This window comes from Crocodylus siamensis, chromosome 2 (assembly GCF_052110815.1).
Source record: "Crocodylus siamensis isolate JL-2025a chromosome 2, ASM5211081v1, whole genome shotgun sequence".
Lineage (NCBI taxonomy): Eukaryota > Metazoa > Chordata > Crocodylia > Crocodylidae > Crocodylus > Crocodylus siamensis.
In genome coordinates this window covers 148,061,189-148,089,160 of record NC_143396.1, presented here as the reverse complement: position 1 = coordinate 148,089,160, position 27,972 = coordinate 148,061,189, and the positions used below count along the sequence as shown (strand labels likewise).

Sequence of the window (27,972 nt, the reverse complement as noted above, 5' to 3'; positions counted from 1 at the left end):
ACAGAATGAATGGGAGAACTGTTAGCCCAGTCCTACCCCGCTTTCATCAACACTGCCAAGGATTGCTTAGTTTCATTACTTGTGCTGTCATTTCTCACTCTGGGAATCAGCATCAAGAGTACTAATTACAGAAGTCAGAATACAGTAGGCTGGAATAACAAATGCACAGGGAAATTCTCCCTCAAAATAGGATAAAAAGGACAAAAGGAATGTGTTTCCTGCATTAATGCACAATTAGTAAAGCAGGTTAAGGATGGATTTCAAATGCAAGTCAACATTATTGTTGTTCATATTATATTGTGTTACCCAAGTAGGCTGGGATCTCATCATAATAGGGGTTGCACACAGACCGAATATATGGCAATTGCATATTTTAGCATACATTTTAATAAAAAATAAAAATACTGATTATATCATAAGATAGTGCCTAGTGCTTAGTTAAACATAGTAAATTTGCTGCAAACCTAGTGTTAATTATGTTAGTTAATTGCAAACAATCACTGAGGTGGTGTTAATAAATAACCTTAATTTAGGGGATTTACACCTGTGCTACTTTTCTTACTCATACTTTCTTTAGATAAAAACTGAATCTAATTTCAGCCCTACTAATTGCTGACTGGTCAGGTGTAGTCTTCTACATTATCAGCCTCTTTTGGGCACAGTCAATAACTAGAAGGATACTGAAAGAAGTTGGGAAATTCCTGAGCAAAAAGGTTAGAAAGAGACATAGTACTCCACACAATGTGCCTTGTTTAATTTCTTTTAATGGTGCCTAAGTATCACATAGGTTTGCTATTAAAATGTAGAAATGAAGGGAAGAAGCCAAGATAACCTAATTCTGATCTCAAGGGAAAACAATATCAACTTTACAAGTGATATTTTCCATGCTTCCACACACCTCCAAGGAGGTGGAAAAAAGAATTTGTCTCTGCACAATAGGTTCATCTGTGACAAGCTACTTTTTATGTATGTTCGCCATGGCCACTCCACTTTAACAGCCTGGGTATGCTCATCTACCAAGCACTAATACACTCTAATGAGAATTGAGCAAGGATAAGTTTAGGTGGAAAGAAGATTGTGTCCTGAAAATTTGACTAAATAATGCCTTGAAAGTAGACTATTTTAAAATTGCAATTTCACTGAGGGAATATGCTTTTTTTTAATCCCTCTCCTCATTTTTAAAATGTAAAATTATGGCAAAATCATCTTTAACAACGACTGGAAAACAGTATGGCTGGAATTACGAATTAATGAAATCTCAAATGCACGCTATACCAGCTGCAATTTTGCTTTTCTAGTGTAGAGAGTTAAGGTTCCAGGACAGATTCCATTCTAAACTCTTAGCATTTAAGTTGTTCGTCATTCTTAAGCTTTTAGTTTTCAGGATCAATTTTTTCAGAGTTTGGCTCTGATTCAACAAGGACGTCCATGTGGGAATACGGGAATAAGCCTCATTTCAAAGAAGGGACCTTCATTCCCACAAAGTTTAAATGAAAATATTCAACTGTTATTGAAAGAGAGGTAATACATTTTCTCCATAATAATAATAATAAAGAAAAATCTTGCAACTTTTTTTAATAGCTCGAACAGCAGAAATAGCTGAGGATAGAAAGTTGAAATTTGACATAGAAATAACCCTCACTGCAGAAAAATGCCTTTGAGTATTTTATTGAAAATTGGTTTTGATTTGACTGAGATAAAAGTCTTTGAAAACTGCACTGTCTGCATACGTGTCTGAGCAAAATTTTTTGCTAAGCTTTTAAAACGTGCATCTATGGAAGGCTGCTTTGCACGTAAATGCAGGGCTAACCAGCTATGTAGGGGAAAGTGGATGGGAGCTGTGTATAGAATTTGTTAACCTTCTGGATACGTTGCAGAGAGCTTCTTTCCATGGGAAAAGTGATTTCCACCACTACATTAGCAGAACAGAGGAAATCATTGAATGGGGTTATTAATTATTTTCATTTGTTCATTTTTAGTGATTTTTATAAGCCCTAAACTGTGTATTATTATTATTTTGTCCAAACATGTCTATGCTAATTGTTGTACAATGCACAGCACCGGATACATGGTTTATTTGTTGAAATAAAACACATCAATTACATAAAATAATGGAACAAAATGGGTTCATTTCTGGTCCCTCTCACTGCACTATAATAAAATGAGCTCCAAGTGTTTCAAAATGTCCTTTCACATAATTTAGAGTTCCCAGACTGTGCTGTATGTCACAGCATGCACAATTTAATGGGAAAATGCTGCAGGATCCCTTACACCTAGAAACTGGGCACTGAGTTAATACAGGATGTTATAAATCCCAGGGAAAGTAGCACTGGAAATTACTCCAGAAAATGTTACTGTCAACTTCCCTGTGATTAAAATCACGTATTTTGTTCCAGTAACACCACCTTACATTTATATCACACACAACCCAACAGAATCAGAATCACAACCCTGATTTTGCATTAGTGGAATTGGACATAAAAAGGTTAGGTTTATAATAAAATATCTTCTATTTGTGTTTTTTTTAGGTTTTTTTGGTAGATTAGTTTGCTTTTTTTTTAAAGGGGGACAGCATTTTCCCCCCTAAAGACAAGCTATATGAAATCTAAGAATGCTTTCTGGTATAATCCCAAAACTGAATGTAAGCAGAGAGTTAGTTTACTCTAACACAAATATTAAATAGCACACAGAAAGTCATAATTTATCTCGAAGATACTTGGTGTCTACTCTGTTGGACAGTTACATCTGTGTTCTCAGCATCACACAATAAATCAAATTTTTTTAAATGTGCACTTCATGAACCAAGGATGAGTCAAGGAGATAGGAAAGATTATGATCATGTTAGCCAGGGTAATATTTGTCTGTCATCAGAAACAATATTGTAGATTGTCAGTATTTGGAAATTGTTGTAGCTTGTAAAATGACTCACTCATATTACTGCTGGAACAATATTGCTCTCTCTTGGAGTGAGTTAGGAAGCAATAACAGAAACTGTTGCATATTGCATTACTTTTATTTGTACTTAATGGCACTGGCTGTAAGAAGTACTTGATTTTTTCTTATATTTGACCTTAAAATTTGCATGTGTTCCAATGAAAACCTTTTCTTCAAAATAAAGTGATATAAATGAAAAAGTAATAAATATACAGTTTATAATTTCAGTATCTTGTACCATTTTCTAAGATAACACACAAGGGGAAGGGGACTTCTAAATCACTATTTCTGTCTGCATTTGCCTGTTTAGACCATTTTGAGGCATCCAATCAAGAGATTCTTTTAAAAATAATCAGTGCACAACAGTGTATAAAACAAAGCCTCTCTCAAGTCAGTGGAGCTTTACTGATTTATGCCAGCTGAGAATTTAGCCTTGAGTGGCCAGTTTAACTATATACATCTAGATTTTCTCTTGCCAAGTAGTACTGTGCTCTGTGAGAAGTCTCATTGATTTCCCAAGTGTTGGGAAAATTGACGAGTACAGCAGTCTACTAGGGTCTCTCTTAACATGTCTTGTTTCAGCCTTGCAGGTTAGGTGCTTGGCCTTGATATAGTATCCATAGCTTCAGCAGTGGGAGGGCACTTAAACACATCATGTAGCTCTGAGAGTAAAAGTAGGTAGCAAGCAAAGTAGGGAGGAAGTATTAGAATGACCACTGGTGAATTTTAAAGGAGCAATATAAGTGCCTCAAGTCAGAGATTGACATGGGCCCCTGGGACCCAAGAATAAGGTATGAAAAAAAGAGAGTCACCTTGTTCCCAGCTATCAGCTGCCCTGTGCTTATTATTTTACACATGCCACCAAAACCAAGCTGGCAAGAACTCCACACTCCTTTGTCAAAAGAAAAGCAAGTGCATGCAAACATAGAGCACGGTTGTCTATTTCTGTTTCTATTTACATAGTAATGTTTTATTCAGGCAGAAAAGATTACACCATAATGGCACAGCAAATCTTCTAACCAACAGATTATACCCACCATGGAACCTAATACATCTACCCTACCCACTGTGACTGATACACCCACTTTCAGAATTCCAGAAAGAGCAATTGCATTCAAAGACTTGCAGTGAACCAGCACTACTCCCTCCTCATACCTGCCCTCCCCCCAGCCTTCCAGTTCTCTGAAGCCTCTGTTCTTGTAACTCCTTGGCATCTGCCATTTAATTCCACACCCAAAAACAATTATATCATTTGTACTGAGGGTGTCATATACTCACCATTCCACTTACACGCCCCAGGGGCTACTCAAAACTATCTACACCAGGAGCTGAAGTGTATGACTACACATTCTCACTTATTACGGGCTGTAAAGGAACTCTGTCTCCAGTACATGATATGGGTGCTCATGTACAGCTTCAAGTATATTTAGAGATATTTTAGCTGAGTTTAGTTCCAGATCTGAAGCTTTAAACCTCATACTACGGCCATTTCAGGTATCCATAAAGCTACTAATTTAATTTCTTTGGCAAACAATTCATTTATGGAGCCACTGCATTCTAAAATTACTTTTTATCACAAGCGAGTTACTATTAATGCTGAATATTTGGTGTCACAAGTAAGTGATTTTCCATGGATCTAGTGTAAAACAGTTTTATGGCAGGAGAATTTAACAGAGGACGGTTAGCAAAATAGTGTACAAATATCTATGTTAGACTGAAACATAAACTAAACACAGATCTAGGGAATTATCAGAAAAATGGAACACATATCTGTACGTGCACTCACCATAAAACCTCATAAATACATAGAGCACATCACAAAACATTCTTTGTTTTTCAAGTAGGTTTTACATCTCTGACCTCCATTATCAGTGGGAAAAAAGAATTCTTTCACCAACCAAAAGGCATTTTAACAATGCCTTCAAAAGTGTGTGGCATGATGTTACCTCCTCACTCACAAGAAAGAGATTCGCTGATATCTCAGCAATTTAATGAAAGGAAAGTGCTATTAAGGGCACCTAACTGTACACATAGGTAATATAAAAAGCCAAAAGTCACATCAAATATTTATTATACAATGAATTAACTTTACCTTGAAGGGCAATGCCTCTTCAGTAAGTGGGCTAACAGGAAGTGAAGTTGTACTACTAGCAGGACTCATATCTGCACTCTGAAAGAAAAACACATCAGTGTTAACGTCTCCAATTAAATTTTGGATGTGGACATACTGTCCTGCATTTCAGCTCTTTTATATTGCTTCAGTATTTCCACCCAGAAAATAAAAACCCCCCACTCTATCTGTTAAGACTAAGAGAAAACAAGCATGATACAAATCCTGATGACAACCTGCAAACTATACTGCATTGTTCATTAATTGGGTAACAAAGAGAACACTATATTTAATAGATGAGTTACTTTCTTTCTCTATATTTTGAATTAACTCTCAAAAATAATGAATCAGCTATTAAGACAAATAAATACACGTGTTTATTTAGAATTGAACAGCAGGGAAAAATTAAAAATGAACATGTAGTTTTGCACAGAACAAAACCATGGTTGGCGATGGTAATTAAGGTACAATGTGCCGTACATTTTAAAAATTATCTGAATCAATATTATTTTTTAAAGGAATCCAAAGGATGAGCACAAAGATATGAAAGAAAAAAAACTTGCAACAAAATGTAAGAAGCACCAGTAAAGAAAGGGTACAACAGAATGTTCCAGATATTGGTATAAGGTCCAACCTTAGTCAATGCTGTTAGTCAACTGTTAATATATTAATTATATTTACAGGTGGAACATTCTGGAAAAGCAGTAAAATTTGAAAGATATATAGAGAAAACTTGTCTGGAAAGGTTACAACAATAAAAGAACAAACACACAAATTGGGGTGGGGGAGAGGAATACAAACAATATAAAATAAGAAGTTCTGGAGAGAACTTCTCAGAACACATAGCCACTCAGTGGAATTGAAATTATTGAAAGCTTATAAACCAAAAACTAGGGGAAATAATGAAATGGACAGCTTAATAGGCATGTTACCATTGGTATCCAAAATTGCATTTGCTTTGCATGCAATCTTACCGTGCTGCAAATGATTATTTGTTTAACTTATGCAATGTGCCCAGTTACATAATTGGTGGACATCAGTTTCACTCCACTGACCTGACTCTCACTCTGTAGGTGAACAGTACTATGTTGACAGATACAATAATCAAGGTAAACTGACACAGTGTAATAACAACAACAATTTCCTGAGCAAAGCAAAGAATCTCCCTTGATCAGTCTCCCATTCCTTAGAGGCTTGATTAAATAAATGTATATCATTGGCTGTATCATTGGCAACATGCCCTGAAGTCATCAGAATTGGACCCGTGTAGATCAAATTCAAAGGGAACTGAAAAATGAGGAGGTCTTTTAAAAGTCTTCTACTCTAAAACAGAAAAATACCAGCAACAATGGTGGGCTATAGACCTACTAGCCTAATCTGTCCCTGAAAATGAACTGTAAACTAGCACAATCTTCTGAGCACAAGATTAGTACAAAGTCTGTAAGAAACTGTGAAACAGGTTGCGTCCACACAAGCAAGGGTGTGCATTTGCAGCAGCACAAATACTAGTGGCACAGATCTGTGTCACTATTTTCTGCTGCAGAGCATGCCCTTGCCTCTGTGCTTTGCATTGTGATAAATTGTCCCACTGCTCCATGTGCTGCAGGGGGGGCTGGCTGGGGCACAGGGTGCCTTAATGTGGGACTAGCTGGCAGGTAGTCGCTGAGCCCCGCCAGCTGAGGACCAGCACACATGCTGTGGAGCCCTCACACTGAGGCACCGTATGCTGGGGTACAGTGTGCCTTGAGTCGGGGGCTCTGCATGCCTCAGTACTGGGACTCTGCTGTGGAGCTGCCCAGGGCTGCCTGCTCCCCTATCTTGAGGCAAACTGTGGCCCTTTGGCATGCTTTGTGCTACTTTTTTTTTCAGAACTTTTCTTTCCTCCAAGGAAATCCTGGTAGCTAATTTTGTTCCGGCATTGCAAATTAGCAGTGCCAAACATGGCTTAATGTGCAATGTGTGAGGTTTGTGATGCTGCAAAGAGGTTTGTGGCACCACAAACTGCATATGCCTGCATGCCTCAGTCGGGCCATACAGGCTGAGTAGCTTTATTGTGCATGACATGCAATCCTTGTGTAGTTTTTTAAATCTATTCCTACGTAAGGCCACACAACCCCAAGAATGTCTAGCTGCCTTTTCACAGATTTCTCAGTAGCCTTTCCAACAACCTTTGCAATTTTGCCATGTAAAAATACCAATTTCTCTGGTGATATAAATTAATTAATTTAAATGGTACTATACAAGTTAACAATAGTAGAAAATAGAGTCCGATGCAGATGCATGATTTCTTGAGCAGATAAAAGGAATTGTTTTGAGATATTCTGTCAGTTTGCCCTCCTAAAGGGACAGACTAACGATTTCAGAAAACAAACACCCTCCCCATTTCCCCACCCTATGCTGACAAACCAGCCACAGGGATTTTTTTTCCAGAATCATATTTACAGCCTAAAGCTCCCCACACATATAAAAAATCCCTTTAAGAAATTAATTCGGTGATGACATCTTATCTAACATGACCTGACCCAATTCTGTTCAAACAGAAATCAGCGATATGGACTGAACTTGATTTTGTTTGTGAATTAACCAGAAAACACCTGACACTTGGATTGTATTCCTAGCTTTGCCACAGTTACTGGATGAATCTCTTACCATAATGTATAATCTCTTCTCATAATGTATGCACAGGAAGGTTACTTTTTGGTATTTTCTAAATTTTAAGCACTTGACTTTGAAACCTAAATGTTTTCATTGTGTGTATGTGTAACTATACATATGCATGTAATGGGTGGGGCTTGTGGTCTTGCCAATGAAAAGTCACTATATATGCTCAGAAGACTTCGAATTTAGGAAGAGCACAGACCATCTGCAAACGCTTCCTCAGCCAGACGAAGGGTATTTGTACCCAAAAGCTTGCAAAGAAGAATTTTTCCAACTATTTAAGTTGGTTTGGTAAAAGATACCAGATTAACCCAAAGAACTTTGTCTGCCTAAGTCCTTAGACCAACAAACCTACACCCCTAGAATTTAGGTGCAAGATTTCCAAAGATTCCATGTCTACTTCATATACTCAAGCCACTTGCAGTGCATAGTGTTGTTTAGATAGTATAACCACCATCTGCATTATGTTACTGACCATCCTCAGTCCCTTCATTGCTCCCACATGACTCTACTCTATATAGCATCCCCACATAAACACTTAACAAGGTTCAGAGCAAGACTTTCCTTCCAGCTCAACAAGTATACAATATATATACAACTTCTGCCTATCTTTCTTTGTTGGAATGTCATCTTTTTTACAAATGACACCTGCCACATGTTGCATTTTGTAGAATTTTGTCTGATTCTTAAGAAACGCTGTTACTAACAGGTTGCTGGATCAACTGCAGAAATATACTGTCATTTGTAAAACACATGTAAGGTTCACTAGGTTAGAAGTAACTCTGTGAATCATGTTGCACTGAAGCTGATGAATGTACGCGCTGCCTCATATACTACCCTCCAATCATATCAGCTTTGCTGTCCAGTGCACCACACTTTTACTGTACCATTTTGATATTTACTGTGCTTCAGACTATTCAGACTCCAACACTCTGAGGGTCAAACTATTTCAGTTTGAAGTAATCCAGAATCTTATTGACAAAATAGAGAAAAAGGGCTTTGTAAAACACAGTCAAACCTGATAAAATATACTCACTGTTTTAAAAGCAATATACAAGAACAACAATAAATGAACACTGTTAATACTGCATTTCTTTAAATACATCAGTCATCTTCCAGCCTTAGAGATTCTGTTCTATAAATGAAAAGACATTCACCTCATCTCAAACTGGTATTGTTCTAGCTATAGAATGCTGCCTTTAATCTGATCTTTTGTAAGAAGAGGGTGATGTACAAACCTGAGTTAATTGTACCATAAAATATGGGCAATGACTTGTATATCATCCAGTGACAGGAGCCAATTTAATTTGTTACAACTGCTTCTCAACAAGGGTAAACAGTGCAATGATAGTGGGCAGACACTGACTTCTCTTGAGATCAGTATCACAATTTATTGATCTAAGAAGTTAATATTGTCAGAGAAAATCTTCAGTGGATATTAGAGCCAGAGAACAAATAAATCTTTATAATAACTAAAAAAAAGGAAAAGCCACTCCCTGTACTTTATAGCTTTTTTTCTATGGGGCAGTAGAGAAGGGTTGAACCTATTTTCAGGATAGTAGTTTTATCTCTATTATAGGTTATATCATCTAGTACCATTTTATTATCTAGAAAACAAATGCTAAGAAATTACATACAAGTGTACATGTCTACATATGCCCCCCACCCTCCACAGCACAGTTGTTACTGTGCCATCATTTAGTATTTGCTTTAAGAAGTACTAAATGACAGCACAATAACAGCTGTCACTGAGCCTAGTGGCACATGGTTATTTTTAACAGCGGCATTGCTGTAGCAACATGCTATCGCGTGGTAGCTTGTAGCTACAGCAATGTCGTCCTGGTGTCATGGTTTGTGCCTGCCAATGCTAAGCTGCTGTAGCAATGAGCTACGTCGCCACAGTGTATCACTACAGTGACACAGCATCACATGTAGATGCGCCCAGTGTTTGGCACCCTCAATAATAAATAATGTGTGATATTTTGATACTACTTGATATAGTTAAAGCAGAGTAAATTAATTCACCAACCATAGTGGGCTGCATCATTGCAGAATACAGCACTTAACTGTTATTATACTCTGATTCTATGAATGAAGAAAAAAGATTAAGAATTTGTTGCATGCCAGTGGCAGAGTCAGTACTGAAACAGTGGACCTCTTGAATCCTAACACCATACTCATTCCTCCAGAAAACATTGTCTTCAGCTAGGCATTTTTGGCTGTAGGAACTCAGTTTTATCAAAAATATACAACTTTAGAACTAACTATGACTTAACAATTAAAAACAAAACTCTAGAAAGAAACTTAATTGATTCTTACACTCACTATAAGTAAAATCATTCAATAAGAGTGAAAGCCAAAGAAATCACACACACACATACACAAATTCCTTGATATCTAAAGCTAAACCTTGATGTCATCCTGTAACTGGATACTCAAAATGCAGAAACAATATTAAACTGTATTGAAGTACCTAGTCAGAAAACAGTCTGAGCAAAGTTGATCATCAATTTTATGGACTCCATTCTGGAAAAGCTAGTTATAAGTGGATCACTCAATACAGTAAAATATAGCAAATTCCCTGTTTCTTTGTTTAGGAGGTATTCAGGATAAACTCTCAGGCTAGGTACAGATATTCAAAAAGCCTGAGGAAGAATAGATCTAAGTTATGCAGTTTTCTGTATGTGGCATTGTTTAGATTGGTAGCAAACAGAATACACATCACCTTTGGTAGAGGGGAGGTAGTGCGGAGCAATCTTAGACTGGGTTCTGCCATTTTGAAACCAGCCTTTGTGTGCTGAACTTCTGTTCTGTTATTGGTATATGCCAGTTTTTTGTACCAAACTTCTGTTCTGTCCCAGTAGAGACCAGTTTCTGATCATTTATACTGGTAAAAATGTAATTTCTGTATACCTGGCCCCACTAACTTCTTTGAGATTTTTACTCAAGTAGGAGCCTTGTTACACATTGCACTTTGAGCTGCTCAACTGTTGATCAGTGTTAGAGCTAGCTCGACTTTGGGGCAATTACACATTAAAACTAAAAACCTTTCTCTGACCATCTCCCACCCGCACAACTGTGTCTTGCAGCTACAGGATTGGCAAGCAGGGGCCTGACTAGGAGCTACAGCTGGGAGTTCCCACTACAGGGCTGGTGAGTCAGGACAGGCTTCTATTTCTGCTCTAGGTGGGGATGTGAGAGCTATGGGATGGGGGGGATGGGAACATGAAGGCGGGAGGGGGAGACTTAAAGGGGAATGGGGGTGGGTAATAAAATGGGAGGTGGAAAGGAAATGGGGCTAGGGCAAAGGTGTTGAAATGAAGGAGGCCAGCCACTGAAGGAGAAAATAAAAAGCAAAATAAATAAAGAGGAAGTAAATTAAAGAAGATCTCATATTTTAAAGAATTGTGATTTGGGATTGGGGCATGGGAGGTACTGGTCATGCTTCCTGGAGTAGCTGGGACGTAAGAGTGGTGAGAGAAGGCACTTCCGGGGGAGTTACTGCCCCTGAGCTGGGAAGCAAGCCCTAGCTTATGAGGACCTGATCAGATCCCCTACATGCCCCACTTCCCACCTCCTCTAGACCCCACTCTTTTGACCTGGATCCCTGGCATGTATTTTGCAGGTTGTTTGCATGGTGTTGCACCCCTGCAAGTGGGAGGGGAAGTTGGCTTGGTGCCAGAGCCACCCCCCCGTGCAGTACAGTTTAGGGGATGGAAAGTTTGTCCACACAGAATAAAAGGTTGGGAGAGCAAACACTGCATCTTGGGAGGCTGGAGGAATGCAAATGGGCTGACTTATCTGTAGGATAAGAACATGGAACATGGAACATGAGCTGGGTAATATGGCATTAATGGAACATGAGCTGGGTAGTATGGATGAGAGATAAACATACTGTGGTGTGGCATAACTTTAAGCAACCTAAAGTGTGCTTAAAACCAGTTTCAGATGTTAATGTGTGGTCAATCCAGGGGTTAAGAGCTCCAGGAGCCATGTAAAATCAATGTGTAACAAGGCCCTAAGGAAATCAGTAAAAGAAATGTAGCTACAAGTTTATTTCAAGAATATTAATTTGCCTTCCTTCCAAATATTGCTGGGACTGTATATGTTAGTGGCCTGAATGATAAAATATTACACTCACCGTGCTTCTCTTTGACCCTCTCATTACAGTCTGATTTTTCTGCTGATGGTGAGGTATTTGTTATAAAGCGTGTATTTAAATTTACAAGCCTCAGTCTTCAATGTGAATTTTCTCCTAATGGCTACATTTTTCTTTATGGGTATGTCCAGATTCACCTTAGTCTTGATAAAAGTTATCAGCTAGGTACATATCTCACAGCCATATCATGATCTACATAATAAGCATTCCTCGACCTAATCTGAGGGATTTAATGAGGTGTATATGTTCAGTTTGCTTTCCCCCAGTTACAGTTGAAACCACTTTCCTTCAAAACATGGCAACTAGAGATGTTGCTCCTTCCCTGTACTGCTCCATACCTGGTTAGAACATTTATCTATGATGTGGGCGACCAGGTTTGATTTCTTCATCTCTGTGAAGGGATTCAAACCCAGATCTCCCAACTTCTAAGAGACTGTCCCAATCACATTATTGCATATTCTAGAATGAAGGTGCACATACTATCCTTCCTCTTGAAGCTGAGTTCCACTATCTGAATACTTAAACATTTACTGGGCCAGAAGAGACTGTGTTAGGGTTAGCACAATTCTCTCTCTCAGGAACAGCACTAAGGAGTTCTGGCTTCCAGGCACTGTTTATGTATTTTGCACTAAACAGACCTTGGATAAGGTACATAAAGAGGGGATGAGGGTATCTTTTATCTAAAGAATATATTTATATATTTGTTTGTGTGTGTAAATACAATTGCATATATATGCATGTACATGTACATATTCTAACCCTAACTTAGTTTTTTCTGTGTGTGTGTGTTTATATATACAGGGCCAACACAACCTTGCTTCACTCCACTGGTGACTGGGAATGGTTCAGATGACTCATCATCCACAATGAGAGTGAGCATGCCTTCACTGAATTGCCAAACTACTGCAATGAATTTCTCCAGGCAACCAAATGTTGCCTTGATCTTAGAAAGGCCCTCCCAAGTGACTGTACCAAATGCTTTTGTCAAGCCAAAGAAAGTCACATACAGGTTGAAGTTCTGTTCCTGGTATTTCTCCTTAAGTTGACCAGCTGCGAACACCATGTCTAGCTTCACATCCTTTCCTAAAGTGACACTGATTCTCAGGCAGGAGCCCTTCTTCAATATGTTGTACAAGGCAATTCACCAGAATTCTGGCGAGGATTTTGCCAGCTATTGACAGCCCCAATGCTCTTTAGTATGATGTTATTTTCCATGTTTACAGATGCCTTTTGTGGCTGTGAAACTAGGACATCAGATACTGGACTGATGGCAAGCTCTTCAATTTTGAGGAGACTACAGGCAAACACAAAGTTAGAGGAACTGACTGCTCCCAGCATGACAAAACTGAGTCAAACATGCAGTAGAGTATGGACCATTTCTCTTCAGCTTGTGATAACTTTGGTCTCACAATCACCACTAAGAAGACCGAAGTAATGCATCAACCTACACCAGGAAAGCCTTACATAGAGCCTACCATCACAGTGAATGGCCAGACCCTCTAGGCAGTGTTAACCTATCTCAGCAGTACACTGTCATGTGCAGTTTTTACCAATGATGAAACCAATGCCAGAATTGCCAAAGCAAGCGTGGCCTTTGGCAGATTATGTGCAAATCTGTGACAGCACAGAGGCATCAGTCAACAAACAAAACCTAAAGTCTACAAAGCCAGTGTTTTACCAATCTTGATGTATTCGGGAGAAACCTGGATGGTGTATAGAAGCCATGCTATGAAGATGAACCACTTTCACATGGGCAATCTGAGGAAACTGATGAGGATAAAATGGCAACACAAAGTCCCAGATACTGAGGTTCTCACACAGGCAGGCATTTCAAGCATCCATACTCAGTTGATGAAATCACAGATGAAATGGGCAGGCTGTCACAAGGATGTCAGATGACCAACTGCCAAAGATCTTTTATGGTGAGATAAAGGAGCAAAACTACTTTTAGGGAGGCCACAAGAAACATTTCAAGGACCCCCTCAAGCCATCCTTGAAACATTTCAACATTGACCCAAAGTCTTGGGAAGATCTCGCTCATGATCATTCCACCTGGTGAAGCCTCATTCATACTGAAGCTACAGTCTCTGAGAAGGCAATAACTGCTGAGGCAGAGTAGAAGTGCAAATATTGTAAATCTCACAACAACAGCATGTCTGCTATTGATCAAGCAACCTAAAGCAGCATCTCTTGCTCAGTGTGCCACAGACAGTTGAAAGCAGAAATTGGCCTGATCAGCCACTCACAGGCTCACAGAAACCAAACCAACCAGTGATGCCAAACCAACCGGTCATCTTTGAATTTTAAGGATCAACAACATGCATATGTATTTCTCTCTCTCTCTCTCTGTCTAAACTCTGAGAAATGATTTGGCCAATAACACTAAGGTCAATAACTCTTCTCTCCTGAAGAGTACCATGGGGCCAATGAGTCAGAAAAGTGCTTTTACATTTTGTAGGAAAGATGATTGTGGCCACTTATTTTCTTGCTCAATAAAATATATGCAAACATACACCCATACTAATATTAAATGCCAGAACAGATGTGTTGAAACCACAAAGTCAGTTCTCCAGCGGGGGAATTTTAGGAAAGGGTTTTTGTTTTGGCCACATAAGCACCTAAAGTTCTCAAGTAGAAAAGTTCTCAGTAATTCCATTATCCTAATCTAGCATTATAGGGAGACAGAATGTATTCAATCCCTTCTTTTGGGGGCTGGGCCAAATTCAAGGATTTACTACTCTCACCTATTCAGAGCACTGAAAATTCAAACAGACAAGCATTCAAAAGAATGTCAGTTATGCTAAATAAAGCCATATTTCAGTTACCCAGCATCTGTTTGGCTAGTAGCATCTGTTATAGAATATTCAAGAGTTCAGCTAGATCTTCACCTCAGTGGTAGGTATATATACACTGGGCATATCTCCACATTAAATTAATTTGGCACAATAAACTCTGGTGCAGTTCACACCAGAGTTTATTGCTCCCAGGTGCAGAGTTCACAAATTAACCCACGACTGCAACACATTGAGTCAGAGCAGCACAGGTCAAGCTGGCAGGGGGTCCTGGGGCCCAGCCTGCTGTCCTGGGACTGCTCTAACCAAGCTCAATGTGTTGCGGAGGGACTGGCTGAGGCACAAAGGCACTACCGTGTGGGGCTAGCCATCAGGCAGCCCCGCACTGTAGCACCCGGATGCCCCAGCCAGCCCCAGTGAGCATCTCCAGTGTGTTGCAGCAGAGTAAATAATAGGGCTGTGTGAAGCTTCAGGTGCTGATTCAATTTGAAGGACGTTCGGCCCGATTCGCAGTCTGAATCTCCTAATTGGAATCGAATCGGAAGATCAATAAAAAGGGCTGAATCGATTCAAAGCTCTCCAAATCAATTTGGAAAAGATTCGGAGAGCTTTGAAGATTCAGGAAGTCCCCACTTGCAGCTGCAGGGAGCTGGAGCTGGACTCTGTGCCAGTAAGAAGGGATTGGGGGGAGCTATAGGAGGGGAGAGGGGACCATGGGGTGACCCCTGCCAGGCCACATCCCCTGCCTGCTCCCCCAGCCTTCCTGAGTGCCCCCTGATCCCCAACCGCCCTCCCAGCCACATCAATGGCTGCCCCTCCCAGCCCCAGCAGGGCAGTGGGAGGCAGTGGGGATAGTTCCCCCACCCCCCCACACACACCCCTGGCAGGAGCTGGTGGGTCTGGGGCTTTTTCTTTTTTTTTAAGAGCCATGATGCTGGGGCCAGGCGGGGCAGCCATTGATAGGTCTGGGAGAGCAGGTGGGGGATGGGGCCTTTTTGATTTGGAGATTCGGCCAATTCGGCGGTAGCTGAATCTTGGAATCAAATTTGGCTGAATCAATTCAGGACAGTGATTTGAATCACCAATCGAATCACTGTCCCCTGAACTGGCCGAATCCAAATCTGAAGCAAATACTAGCTGCTCCACATGGGCCTAGAAATAACTCTGCCATAGGATATTACTTGTGTTGGGCAGTACTGTCCTACAGCAGAGTTAATTAGTTTACTCCGGCCTAATAATACCACATGTATAGATGCTTATGCTATACTGCAGAGCTAATTAGTCAGCTCCACAGTAAATATCTTGTGTAGATGTGCCCACTAATATCCTGCCCTGGCAAATTTTAATTTTTGTTTTGCCAACCAGAGGCAGAGAAATATAACATTTTCTTCACCTGTTCTTTTTGTTTCCTGCTCAGATTTTCTTTTATCTTCTTTCCACTTTGTCTTCATTCTCCCAGATTTCCCCTTAGGGATTTTTTTCTAAATATTTTACAATAAAGAGTTTGCCTGGTGCACTTACTGCCTGGAGGCTACTTGAAGAGTCTAGTTGAGCGTTCATTAATTTTTATAGTAAAATTTCAATAATTTTCAAGTAGCAATCAGCAGTCAGCTTTTGGTGTGATAGTTACACTCTAAATATCCTACTCACTTCTACATGCACAAGCAGAATATAACTCTGAGATGTAATTTGGCTAGTAACACTGAGATTAATGCCTTTCTCTCCTAAAGGGGGCTGTGGGGACTTTCATGGACTTTACATCTTGTATGGAAGACACTCATGGCCACTTCTTTTCTTTCTGAAGAAAATAATCACTTATGGCTACTAACCATTGTTTTGTTTTTACAACTTGCAAGTATCTTGCTGTCCACAGGGTGGACAAATGATTGAGTTTCTCATGAATAACTAAGTGATGCTCCCTCTCACAATGGTTCTATTGTTGCTTGGATCCTTCACTGAGTATGATATCCATCCCTGACACCTTTTGATTGCACAATTGCCCTTATGATTTCATAGAACTTCCTTTTCTCTTCCAGCAGTCTAGCGTAAGGACCAGCTACTCTTCTAGCATATACTCAATAGGCTGAATCTTTTACAAACCATTTCAGAAGGGATTTTTCCTGATTTTGGCTTGAAATGTAATGGTTTTTATCTTGAAATGTGCTTTGTTCTTTGGCAATTTTGAAATTGGAGGGGAGGGGGGAGGGGGGGGAGTTTCCACCCTCCCCCCACATGTAAGTTTAATAGATGCTTTCTGACTCTGATGTTAAGGAACAACATTCCTGCCAAAGACATTATCATCAACCTCTTCCCCACTACAAAACAAGTTTAAGCATTTACAGCAAATACATTAATTCAGTTGCTACAAAAACTGTCTCTATTTGCCACATAATTGCTGCACATACTCAGACAGCAGACAGTGAACAAGGTATTATACCTGCTAAGACAATCAAGCATCCAAACCATACCTGAGCTCACCATCGTCCCCCCCTCCCCACAATGATTTCTGATATGAAGACCAAAAAGAGAAAGGATCAGTTATCAGAACTAAAAGTAAATACATTAAAAACCCATTAAACATTCCATGTCTCTAACCTAACATTACAATGATATCAGAAAAGGTAAAAATATACAGAGATTACAAATGAATGGTTGTCAAACCAAGGGTCATGACCCCAAGCAGGACTACAGCATCTGTAAGCAAGCTTGCAACCCCCACAGGGATTCAAATGGAAAACTTGGGCTCCTGTGGAACAAGGAGCATAAGCCACTAGAAAAAGGAGCTGCAAACTCAGAAACAAGGTTAAAACAACCAGAGTCCAGAAAGAATGGGAATTGATGCTATAAATCTTTCTGCTTCTGGGCATAAGGCAATAACTATCTTTCTCGGGGTAGAGGTTGTTCCAATAGACTGTTCCATAAGTTGTTTGAAGCACCTGAAACTATGAACTGTTGATCTCAATGTACCTAACAGTTGACTCAGTAAGGTAGCTCCTGTGACCCATTCTAACAATGTTAAATTCTTGAAGCATGCAGTTTCTTTCACTGTAGCTCCAAGAGAAGGCTCTAAGTACCCAATAGTCTTTCACTGTCTTTTTAATGTCTTATTAACTTTTGCAGAGGAAATGGAAACTATTCTTTTAAAGGACACTGCATCACATTCAGAACAAAATCAGTTCACTCTGCTCCTGTTCACTTTTTCCTCTCATTTATGTATTTGCTAAATTAGCACCCCCAACTAGTCACTGCACGCACTATTATAAGCAATACACTCCTTCTTCATCTGATAGCTACAGTTCACTTCTGATTGTGGATTTGGCGTTTTCTCCTATTGTGCCCTTGGCCATGTTTTCTTTACATGTGAATGAAGCTTACCAGTTCTACTGCAGATGTAAAGCCCATTTTCAGATGTGAATTTAAATCACAACACATTTGACCTAGTCTTCATTAATAATCCACTGCTTTGTCTAGTTTTTATTTTTATTATATTCTGTCCTGCTGTCCTGTAGGCATCAACACCATTGTAGCTAGACTTTCTTACAAGAAAGAAGTTTCAATGTAAGGTTATGTTTATTTTTCAACAGCTCTCAGAAAAGATTTAATTTCTTTGGATTACAATGTATTTCAATGAAGCTTTAACAAGCCATTTTACACTTCTTAAATGTTGTGACTGCAATTATTCTCACTACTTCATCATCTTTCAAAACGGCTTTCACAGTTTCAATATGGAACCACTTCTGACAGGTCATTTTAACTTATTTAGATGCGCAGTCTCCTTTCCAAAGACTCTTTTCAATTCCTGAATAAAATCTCAATGAAGGAAAGCTTGTTAGGCATCTGTATATACTGTTTTATCTACTAAGATTAAGGAATAAAAGTCTTTCTTAATATAAGAAAAAAAAAATTTGAACATCATTTTACAGTACTATTAAAGCTTCATAGGTTACAGGTTCTTCTATAAACATAATGATGTATAAATACAAGATAAAAAATCAGCTAATACTCCTTCAGTGTCATTTGTTACATGCTACTTTTAGTGGTGAAGTACTTTAAGTATTTCACTGAGTTCAATTCATTTGTTTATTATGAGGGAATATTTCAGCTCCCACTTTCACTGCCTTCCTACCAAAGACATTTATTAGTCTTGGAATAAATATAATGGGCTTAGCAAAGATTGCTATAGTCAAGTCACATTTTTCAAGATAAGTACATTGGGGGAGGGAGGTAGAGGGAGGAGAATAAACCCCACCCGTAAGCTTTACAGTCATATTGTGCAAACAGAGGGTCTTTAACTCCATGAGAACAAACTAATTCTGTAATTTAAAGTAGTATCCACCTTTCACATCCTCTCTCTGCCCATTAGTTTGGTTTTAACCCTGGAGTTTCCCAAGTCCTCCATGCTCCTTCCCTCCATCTTAAATTCTCCCTTTTTCTGACAGGTTTACAAACCCAAACCACATATTAGCCCCTAATCCATAGGGCTATGTGAAGCTTCGAGTGGTGATTCAATTTGGAAGAGATTCGGCCCGATTCAGATTTCCAAATCAAATCAGGGGACCAGATTAAAGGTTCATATTGATTCAAAGTTCTCTGAATCTTCAGAAAAGATTCAAAGAGCTTCAATGATTTGGAAGGTCCCCGGCGGCTGCAGCAGGGAGCTGCAGCTGACTCCCAGCTGGTAAGTATGAGGGGCAGGGGAGGGTGAGCTGAGGGAGGGGACCATGGGGACCCTGTCACCCCCATAATCCCCCCACTCCCCTAACCCTTGCCTGCACCCCCAGTCCTCCCTCATGGCTGCCCCGCCTGCCCCAGCTTGGTATTTAAAAAAAAAGCCCCAGTGCTCAGTGGGTACTGCCAGGCTGAGGGGGGAGTGATCCCCACTGACCCACACTGCATGGGGGGTTCTACCACAAGCCCTCCGACCCCGTCCCACTCCCCCAGCCTCCCCCCCATGGGTGCCCAGCCCAGGCCTTTTAAGAAAAAAAGAAAACCAAGAAAAGCCCCAGGACTTGCCTCTCCTGCAGTGTCCTCAGGGCTTCAGCGGCTCATGCAGAGCCCCCCATGTGGCATGGGGGCAATGGGTATCACCCCCCACTGGCAAGAGTGGTGAGTCTAAGGTTATTTTGAGTTTTTGTTTTCCTTAAAGAGCCAGAGCTGGCCTGGGAGGGCATCCATGGGGGGGTGGGGAGTGAGGGGGAGGTCGAATGGCTTGTGCAGAGCCCCCATGCAGCATGAGAGGAAGTAGGGGGCAACAGGGATTGCCTCCCACCTGGCAGCACCTGCTGAGTTGGGGCTTTTTTTAAAAAAAAACAAATGCTGGGAGCTGGGGTGGGTGGGGCAGCCACTGCCCGGCTGGAAGAGCAGGCAGGGGATGGTCCTGGCCTGGCTGATTCAGAGATTCGGCAGCAGCCTAATCTTTGAATAGATTCAGCTGAATCAAATCAGGACAGTGATTTGAATCACTGAATCGGCCAAATCTGAATCTGAAGCAAATACTAGCCGCTTTGCACAGGCCTGCTAATCTGAGTGTTGCTCTGCATCTTGTTGACATTTGTACTGGCCTTAAATCTCTCAACATTTTCATCTAAATCCTCAATCCACCACTTCTGCCCATCTTTTGCCACTAGTCCTAAACTTTTACAAATCCTTTTCCTCCCGTCTTGGTATCCCGTCCCTCCCCCAAATGCTCATTCAATTTCTAGAAGAATCAATCATTCACAGCCTCTCCACATTTGGCTTTCTCCAGCTGGTGGCTCTTTACCAGACATTGACTCTTCAGCTGTCCATTCTCTTCCAGGCCTTTCTTTCTCTCACACTTCTTGTCTTTGATCAGATCATGATGAAGATGTCAGGCTTCTCCTTGACTGTTCCTAAGCTTCCACCTTCCTCACTTCTTCTCTTCTTTTAATAGCACTGTGTTTGATTCCTCGCTCTCTGTTGCTGTCGTGTACCATGAATCCACCCTCTCCTCCTCAGACTTCCTTTCTAACTTCAAATACCATCTTGCTCTCTTTTCCTCTCTAAAACAATTAAACTGTTTTTGTCACAACCTCTAATAGATGATCCATAATGAAAACTCAGCTGCAACAGCCAATTTCAATATATTCTTAATTTGTACAGTGTTTTGCACCACCAATCAGAATGCTCATCTTCTTGAATCATCTTTTTCTTTGTTGGATTCCAAGAATTTTCCCTATCGTGCTCCCAACTTTTTCAGCACTCCTTCACACACTGGCATGTGTGAAACAGGCCATATTTTATTTGAATGCAGATTCGGCCCAAATCAGGGACAGTGATTCGATTAGTTGATTTGGATCGCTGTCCCCGATTTGATTAATAGATTTCATAGACATTAGGGCTGGAAGGGACCTTGGAAGATCATTGAAACCAGCCCCCTGCCCCAGGGGCAGGAAGTCAGCTGGGGTCATAGGATCCCAGTCAGAAAATATCCAGGTTTCTCTTGAAAGTGTTCAAAGTACGTGCTTGATCCATCTCCAGCAGCAGGCCATTCCAGACCTTGGGGGCTTGGACAGTAAAGAAGTTCTTCCTTATATCCAGCCTGAAACGGTCTTGCAGGAGTTTATAACCAGTTGACCTTGTCATCCCTTGGGGTGCTCTGGTAAACAAACATTCCCCCAGATCCTGGTGAACACCCCTTATAAAAACTTACAGGTGGCCATCAGATTGCCCCTGAGCCTGCACTTTTCTAGGCTGAAGAATCCCATAGCTCTCAGCCTCTTGTCATAAAGTCTGTTTTTCTGACCTCTGATCATGCTCATGGCTCTTCTCTGGACTCTCTCATGCTTCTCCACATCCTCTTTGAATTGTGGAGCCCAAAAATGGACTCAGTAGTCCAGCTGCGGCTTCACCGAGGCTGGGTACAATGGGAGAATGACATCCTGGGATTTGCCTGAGAAGCATCTATGGATGCAAGCAAGCATTTTGCTTGCTTTACTAGCAGCAGCATCACATTGCAGGTTCATGTTCATCTTGTGGTCAATCCTGACCCTCAAGTCCCTCTCTTCCATAGTGCTAGTCAGCGTAGCACTGCCAAGCCTATAGAAATGCTGCAGGTTTTTCCTCCCAAGGTGGAGAACCTTGCTGTTTTCAGTGTTAAACACCATCAGGTTCTCATCCAACCATTTCCCGAGTCTGTCAAGGTCAGCTTGGATTATCCCCCTGTTCTCAGGTGTGAATGGTTTACCCCAAAGTTTGGTATCATTGGTGAACTTGGCCAGTCAGCTTCTGACTCCAATGTCCACATCACTAATGAAGAGGTTGAACAAAACAGGTACAAGGACAGAGCCTTGAGAGACCCCACTGGTCATACGGCATCATGATGATTGACTTCCATCAACCACCACCCTCTGGGTCCAACCATGGAGCCAATTCCCCAGCCAGCAGATCATGGCAGACCCAAGGCCACAGTGGGCCAGTTTTGCCAAGATGTGATCATGGGATACTAGATTGAAGGCTTTTTTAAAGTCAAGATAAATGACATGAATCTCTTCCGCCTTGTCCAGGTGATAGGTCACCTTGTTATAAAAGCAAATGAGATTGGTCTAGGACAACATACCTGCAACAAACCCATGCTAGCTGTCCCTCAGGGTGTTGCCATCAGCCAGTCCATTAACAATGGCCTCTTTGATAATCTTTTCTAAGACCTTCACCAGGATAGAGGTCAGGCTGATGGTCCTGTGGTTTGCCAGATGCACTTTCCTCCCTTTCTTGATGGGCACTACACTGGCCTTCTTCCAATCATTGGGCACTTCACCAGAGAGCCAGGAACTCTCAAATATCCATGCCAGAGGCTGAGCTATGATGCAGGCCAGCTCAAGTACTCTGGGATGTAAATTGTCAGGGCTGGCTGACTTGATGATGTCCAGCCTCTCAAGGTGTTCCTTCACAAGGTCAGCATTGACGGACGGCAAGGAACCATCCTCACTCAGGCATCCTTGTCCCATAACGGGCAGGGGACTTTTTATTGTCCTTGATACTTGTAGCCAGTTGGAGTTCCATCACAGCCTCGGCATTCCTGGTTCACTCCCTGCAGGTCCGTACCAGTGCAGTATATTCCTCCCTGAAGGTGGATCCCATCCTCCATTCTTTGCAGGTCTGTCTTTTGAGACACAGGAGGACCACTAGTTCCTTGTTGAACCAAGGGGGCTGCTGTAACCTCTTTCAGCCTTTCCTCCGAGATGGAATAGCCTTAGCTTGTGCATCTAGGATTGCTCCCTTGAGGAGCAACCACTCTTCCTGGAATCCCCTCCCCTTGGGGTCGTAGTCCATTAGGGCCTCACCGACAAATCTCCTGAGCTTGTCAAAGTCAGACCTCCTGAAATCGAGGACCTCTTTACTGCTGACTGACTTGATAGCTTTTTGGCGGATGGTGAAGGTGATCATCTTGTGGTCGCTGTCACACAGCTTCCCTTCGATCATTAGGTCGCTGATTAGGTCGTCCCTAAGATTTTGGTCGAATCTGAAGATTTAATGCTGATTCGGAGAATCAGAGATTCAGTCATAGACACAGCTTTAAATGTGTTTTTCTACATACCTTGAGGTATCAGGTGTGGCTTGTGAATGCTGTGATGCTGGGGCAGATGGGAGCATCCCACAGGAGCGCAGGGGGCCCCTCTGCATGCTCGGCAGCAAACGTAAGAGTGGACTGTAAGTATTTATGGTCCACTCCTGGATCCACTGAGGAGTGTGCGGGGGCGGGGGACCCTGGCTTGCTGATTAGACATGAGGGGACCCCAGGTGCCCCCCCGCCCAAACACAGGAGGCACCAGTCACTGAGCCAGGAGGATGAGGGGGGAGTCCCCCTGCACACTCCCTGGAGGACTCAGAACTGAACTGGGAGTGCTTCTGGTCCACTTCCAGGTCTGCTGCCAAGCACACTAGGGACCCCCAGGGTCATGTGGGATGCTCAATCCACCCCAGCATCACAGCATTCATGAGCCACCTGGTACCCTGAGGTATGTAGCAAAAACATTTAAAGCTGTGTCTATGTCCAAACCTCTGAATCTCTCTGAATTGATTCAAAGGGTTCTGATTCAAGTTGGAGAGATTAAAAGATCTCCTGATTTGATTCAGATTCAGAGGTTCAGCCACCAAATCAGGTTGAAACTCTACTGAATCAAATCAGAGACCAAAGCTTCTCACACCCCTATCACACATGTCTTTTGGAAGATTCTGCTCTTTACTCCATCATCTTTCTATGCTCCCCCACCTCAATCCTTTACAGACCTCCTTTCTAATCAATCTCATCCATAAATACAAATTCAACTACTCTTTCTATATAGATAACTCACCAATCTATTTTGCTACTCCATGCCTGTTTCTTTCTGTCCAAAATAAAATACTGGTCTATCTCTTCAACATCTCCTTGTGCATGTTTAGCTGTCAGCTGAAGCTCAACATAGATAAAATATTTATTATTTACCTTTTACTCTTCCCCTGCAGCAACTCACTTATCCCTGTTTCTTTATCATTGTGGACAATATACTAAAGGTAACCATCACTCAGGCAAGGATCTTTTACTTCTATGATCTATGTAGGTAATTGTCACAGGGCTCTAAGGTGTGCCTGCTCCTTTAAGGTCAGAAACTGCCTAGAGAGAGGGCCCTAACTAGCACCTGCAGCCAGGCAGTAGACCAGAAGAAGACAGGGCCTAGGGCTGGAGGCGGTCAGTTCTCTGGCAGCAGCCAGAGGGGGAGGAATTCATGCATAAAAGCTCTACGGAGATGCTTGGCTGCCTGTCCAGCTGCTGGTAAGACTAACAGGCTCCAGGAGCTCCTAAAGAGCCTGGGAATAGGAGGTACACATTCCTGAGGGAGAAACTGGCCCTTTTAAAGGTGCAGAGTGTGGCCTCTAGTCATTGATATTATTGTTAGGTTATAGCCCAGGGACTCTTATTTTTGTTGATGTTTAATCCAAATGGACTGAGCTGAAGCTATTGGGGAGGAGGAGGCCTCATTGAGGCATACTACCATGTAGAACCCCAGCGTCAGAGGGCACAGTTATTGAGGCTAAGGATCCAGTGACAACAAGAGAGCGAACTAAACTGAGGCCTCATCAAAAGAGACAATGTCTAAATACCCTCTGCAAGGCATGGGGCATGGCAAAGGGGCAGTTTTGGAGCCATGCATCCATCCCATAAGGCTTGGGGTGTCTCACGAGGCACCTGCTTAGAACGTGACACAGCAAGGGGGTCTACAAACCCTCAAGGTTTAGTGGGGTCCATCAGGACTATGACTGCACAGCAACTTGTGGGCAGCCTCGCTATCAGGGGTGTGCAAAGCAGCTCCTATTCAATTTGGATTTGGATGCAGCCTGAATCAGGGAAAGTGATTCGATTAGTTGATTCAAATCCCTGCCCCTGATTTGATTCAGCCGAATCCGAATCTGAAGATTCGATGCTGATTCAGAGAATCAGAAATTCAGACACAGACACACAGCTTTAAATGTTTTTTCTACATACCTTGAGGTAGCAGGCATGGCTCATGAACATTACAATGCTGGGGCAGATGAAGCATCCCACAGAAGTGCAGGGGGGCCCTCCATGTGCTCAACAACAAACCTGGAAGTGGACTGGAAATACTTCTGGTCCACTTCTGTGTCTGCCGGGGAGAGTGCAGCCCCCCCCTCACACCCAGCTCAGCAATCAGCTGCAGGGGGACCCCAGGTGCGTTCCCTACAGACCAAGGAGGCATCAGTCACCCGAGCCAAGGTTTCGAGTCGATTCAGAGAAATTAAAAGGGTCCTCCGATTTGATTTGGATTTGGAGATTCAGCCACCGAATCAGGCTGAATATCCACCAGATTGAATAAGGGACTGAAGCTTCATACATAGTTTCATAGTTGGTAGGGTTAGAAGGGACCTCAGCAGATCATCATGGCTGACCCTGGGCATGAAAGGATGCTGGGGTCAAACAACCCCAGCTAGGTGATTGTCTAGCCTCCTTTTGAAGATCCCCAGAGTAGGAGTGAGCACCACTTCCCTTGGAAGTTGGTTCTAGCTCCTAGCCACCCTGACTCTGAAGTAGTGCCTCCTGATGTCTAGCCTGAATCTACTCTCAGTCAACTTATGGCCATCGTTCCTTGTTACTTCCGGTAGTGCTTGGGGGGAACAGGGACTCTCCCATTGCCTGCTGATCCCCCTTGGTCAGTTTATAGGCGGCCACCAGATCCCCTCTCAGCCTTCTTTTGTGAGGCTGAACAGGTTCAGGTCCTGTAGCCTCTCTTCATATGGCCTACCCTGCTGCCCGCTGATCATATGAGTGGCCCTCCTTTGGACCCTCTCGATGTTATCCACATCCCTCCTGAAGTGCAGCACCCAGAACTGGATGCAGTACTCCAACTGTGGCATGACCAATGTCACATAGAGGGGGAGGATCACCTCCGTGGACTTGCTCGTGATGCATCTGTGGATGAATGACAAGGTGTTGTTAGCCTTTCTGACCGCGCCCCCACATTGGTGGCTCATGTTCATCTTGGAATCAACAGTGACTCCAAAATCCTTTTCTGCCTATGTGCTGACAAGAAGGGAGTTTCCCAGCCTGTAGGTATGTGTGCTGACAAGAGAGCTGCTGTTGTGATGAATCCTCTACCTATCATACCAAACATTACTGTTTTATCATTTCCTTGGACTCCTCCATATATCTGATCCTGTTTAATGTTTCTTGTCATTATAGGTGACATGTAAGTGGGCCACAGGGGAGCATGTGCCCCCCCTTAGATTGGTAGCCACCGCCAAAGACTCCACTGGCTTCTGCAGGAGGTTGCTGCTCACAACCCGCCCCCACTCAACAGCAGTGTGACCGCTGGCATCTACAGGCAGTCCCCACCACCCCTTCCCCTCCTGCCACTGACACCGCCATCAGCATCTATAGGCAGTTCCTGCTCGCTGCTCGCCACCCTCCCCCCACTGCCAACCACCACAACTGGCATCTGCAGGCAGTCCCCACTGCCACCTACCATTGGTGCCCCCCCAGCCTTGGGAGACACCAGTCATTCATGCTTGTTATAAAATTAAACTGTAAGCCTCCATTTTTTATTCTTGTGTACAGCATGATAGGGTCCTGCTCCACAACTACGGCACCCATACAGTATATACCAATACAAATAAATAATAATAGTAACATGGTTTTCTACAACCATTACTTACATTCACATTGCACCTTGCCATTCTGATATTCTATATACATTTTTGGAAAGTCACTTATATGACAATTAAACAATAAAATCTATTTGAGTATCTGTGTATGCATCTATCCATCTATATACTCTGTGTGATTGTGTGTGGGGGACAGAGGAAGGAAGGGAAACAGAGAGTATATGAAACTACATATCACATCCTTGAACTCACTGACACAGGACTGCACAATCTCCAAGTACCTTTAGTACAGAGACTAAGTCCCCTGCCACATGTTACACGTAAGATGTGATTAACTATATGTTCAATCAATTGATGGTGTGACAAAAGGAGGAATAAGGCACAAAATGTGTAATAACTTTTCAGCTGGTTCCTATCATGCCATTAATTGAATGTATAGCCAGGGACACCCTTATGGCTGGGAGCCCCTTCAGGCTCCCAACTACAGGGGTTTACCATGCACCCTCATGGCTGGGAGCTTGAATCAGCTGAGGGGATTTCCAGCTGTGGGAATTTGCTACTTGCATGATCATGATTCCAGCCTCCCCCTGCACAGACAATAAATCGTGATGGGATCTGATTTGTTATCCTATGATCATGCCTTCTGCCACACACATGCGGATTGCGTACTAGATCACATCGTGCATTTACCTGCACATCTGGCAGAGGCCTAATATAACATAATATATGTTTTCTCTTGTACGTAAAGCCCACAAGCTCCTGGAGAAGATTGGGGATGCCGAACCAAACCTATCAGCAGCAACATTATGGGATGACCACTGAAAATTTCGACCTATTCCTACAGCATTTTATACCAACGCTGGTTCCCCATGGGGCATGACTTCTGACAGAGAAGTTTGGGTCAAACTGAACAGATGCTTCAAAACAACACTTCATAAGATGAATATCTTGGACAGCCCCTGTGTGAATATGGTGTCCAACAAACAGCACAGTACTTAAATTTGCAATCTTTATAAAAGCTCAAATGGAGTAGATGGAATCTGGACATTGAGTGATAATACCAGACAGTGGCTCATAGATTTGGAAGTTGATATCTGATGCTATATGAAAGAAGTTCTCTCTAAACTTGTAATATATTCCCTTTCAAATTTACACCATTTTCATTGTTATCATTACAGTTATTTAAGCAATGAAGTGGGAAGATC

The 27,972-nt window shown here is 42.1% G+C and overlaps 1 protein-coding gene across 3 annotated transcripts in view; it reads right to left on the bottom strand.

The window, feature by feature from the left end:
* The window catches only part of CCSER1 (coiled-coil serine rich protein 1), a 1,425,236-nt gene that overhangs the window by 741,354 nt on the left and 655,910 nt on the right, over positions 1 to 27,972 (bottom strand). For all 3 annotated transcript variants that reach the window (XM_090037073.1, XM_090037075.1, XM_090037076.1), the window contains exon 7: positions 5,027 to 5,104. In XM_090037073.1, the coding sequence (XP_089893199.1) occupies positions 5,027 to 5,104 (78 nt within the window). The remainder of the gene's footprint in view (positions 1 to 5,026; positions 5,105 to 27,972) is intronic.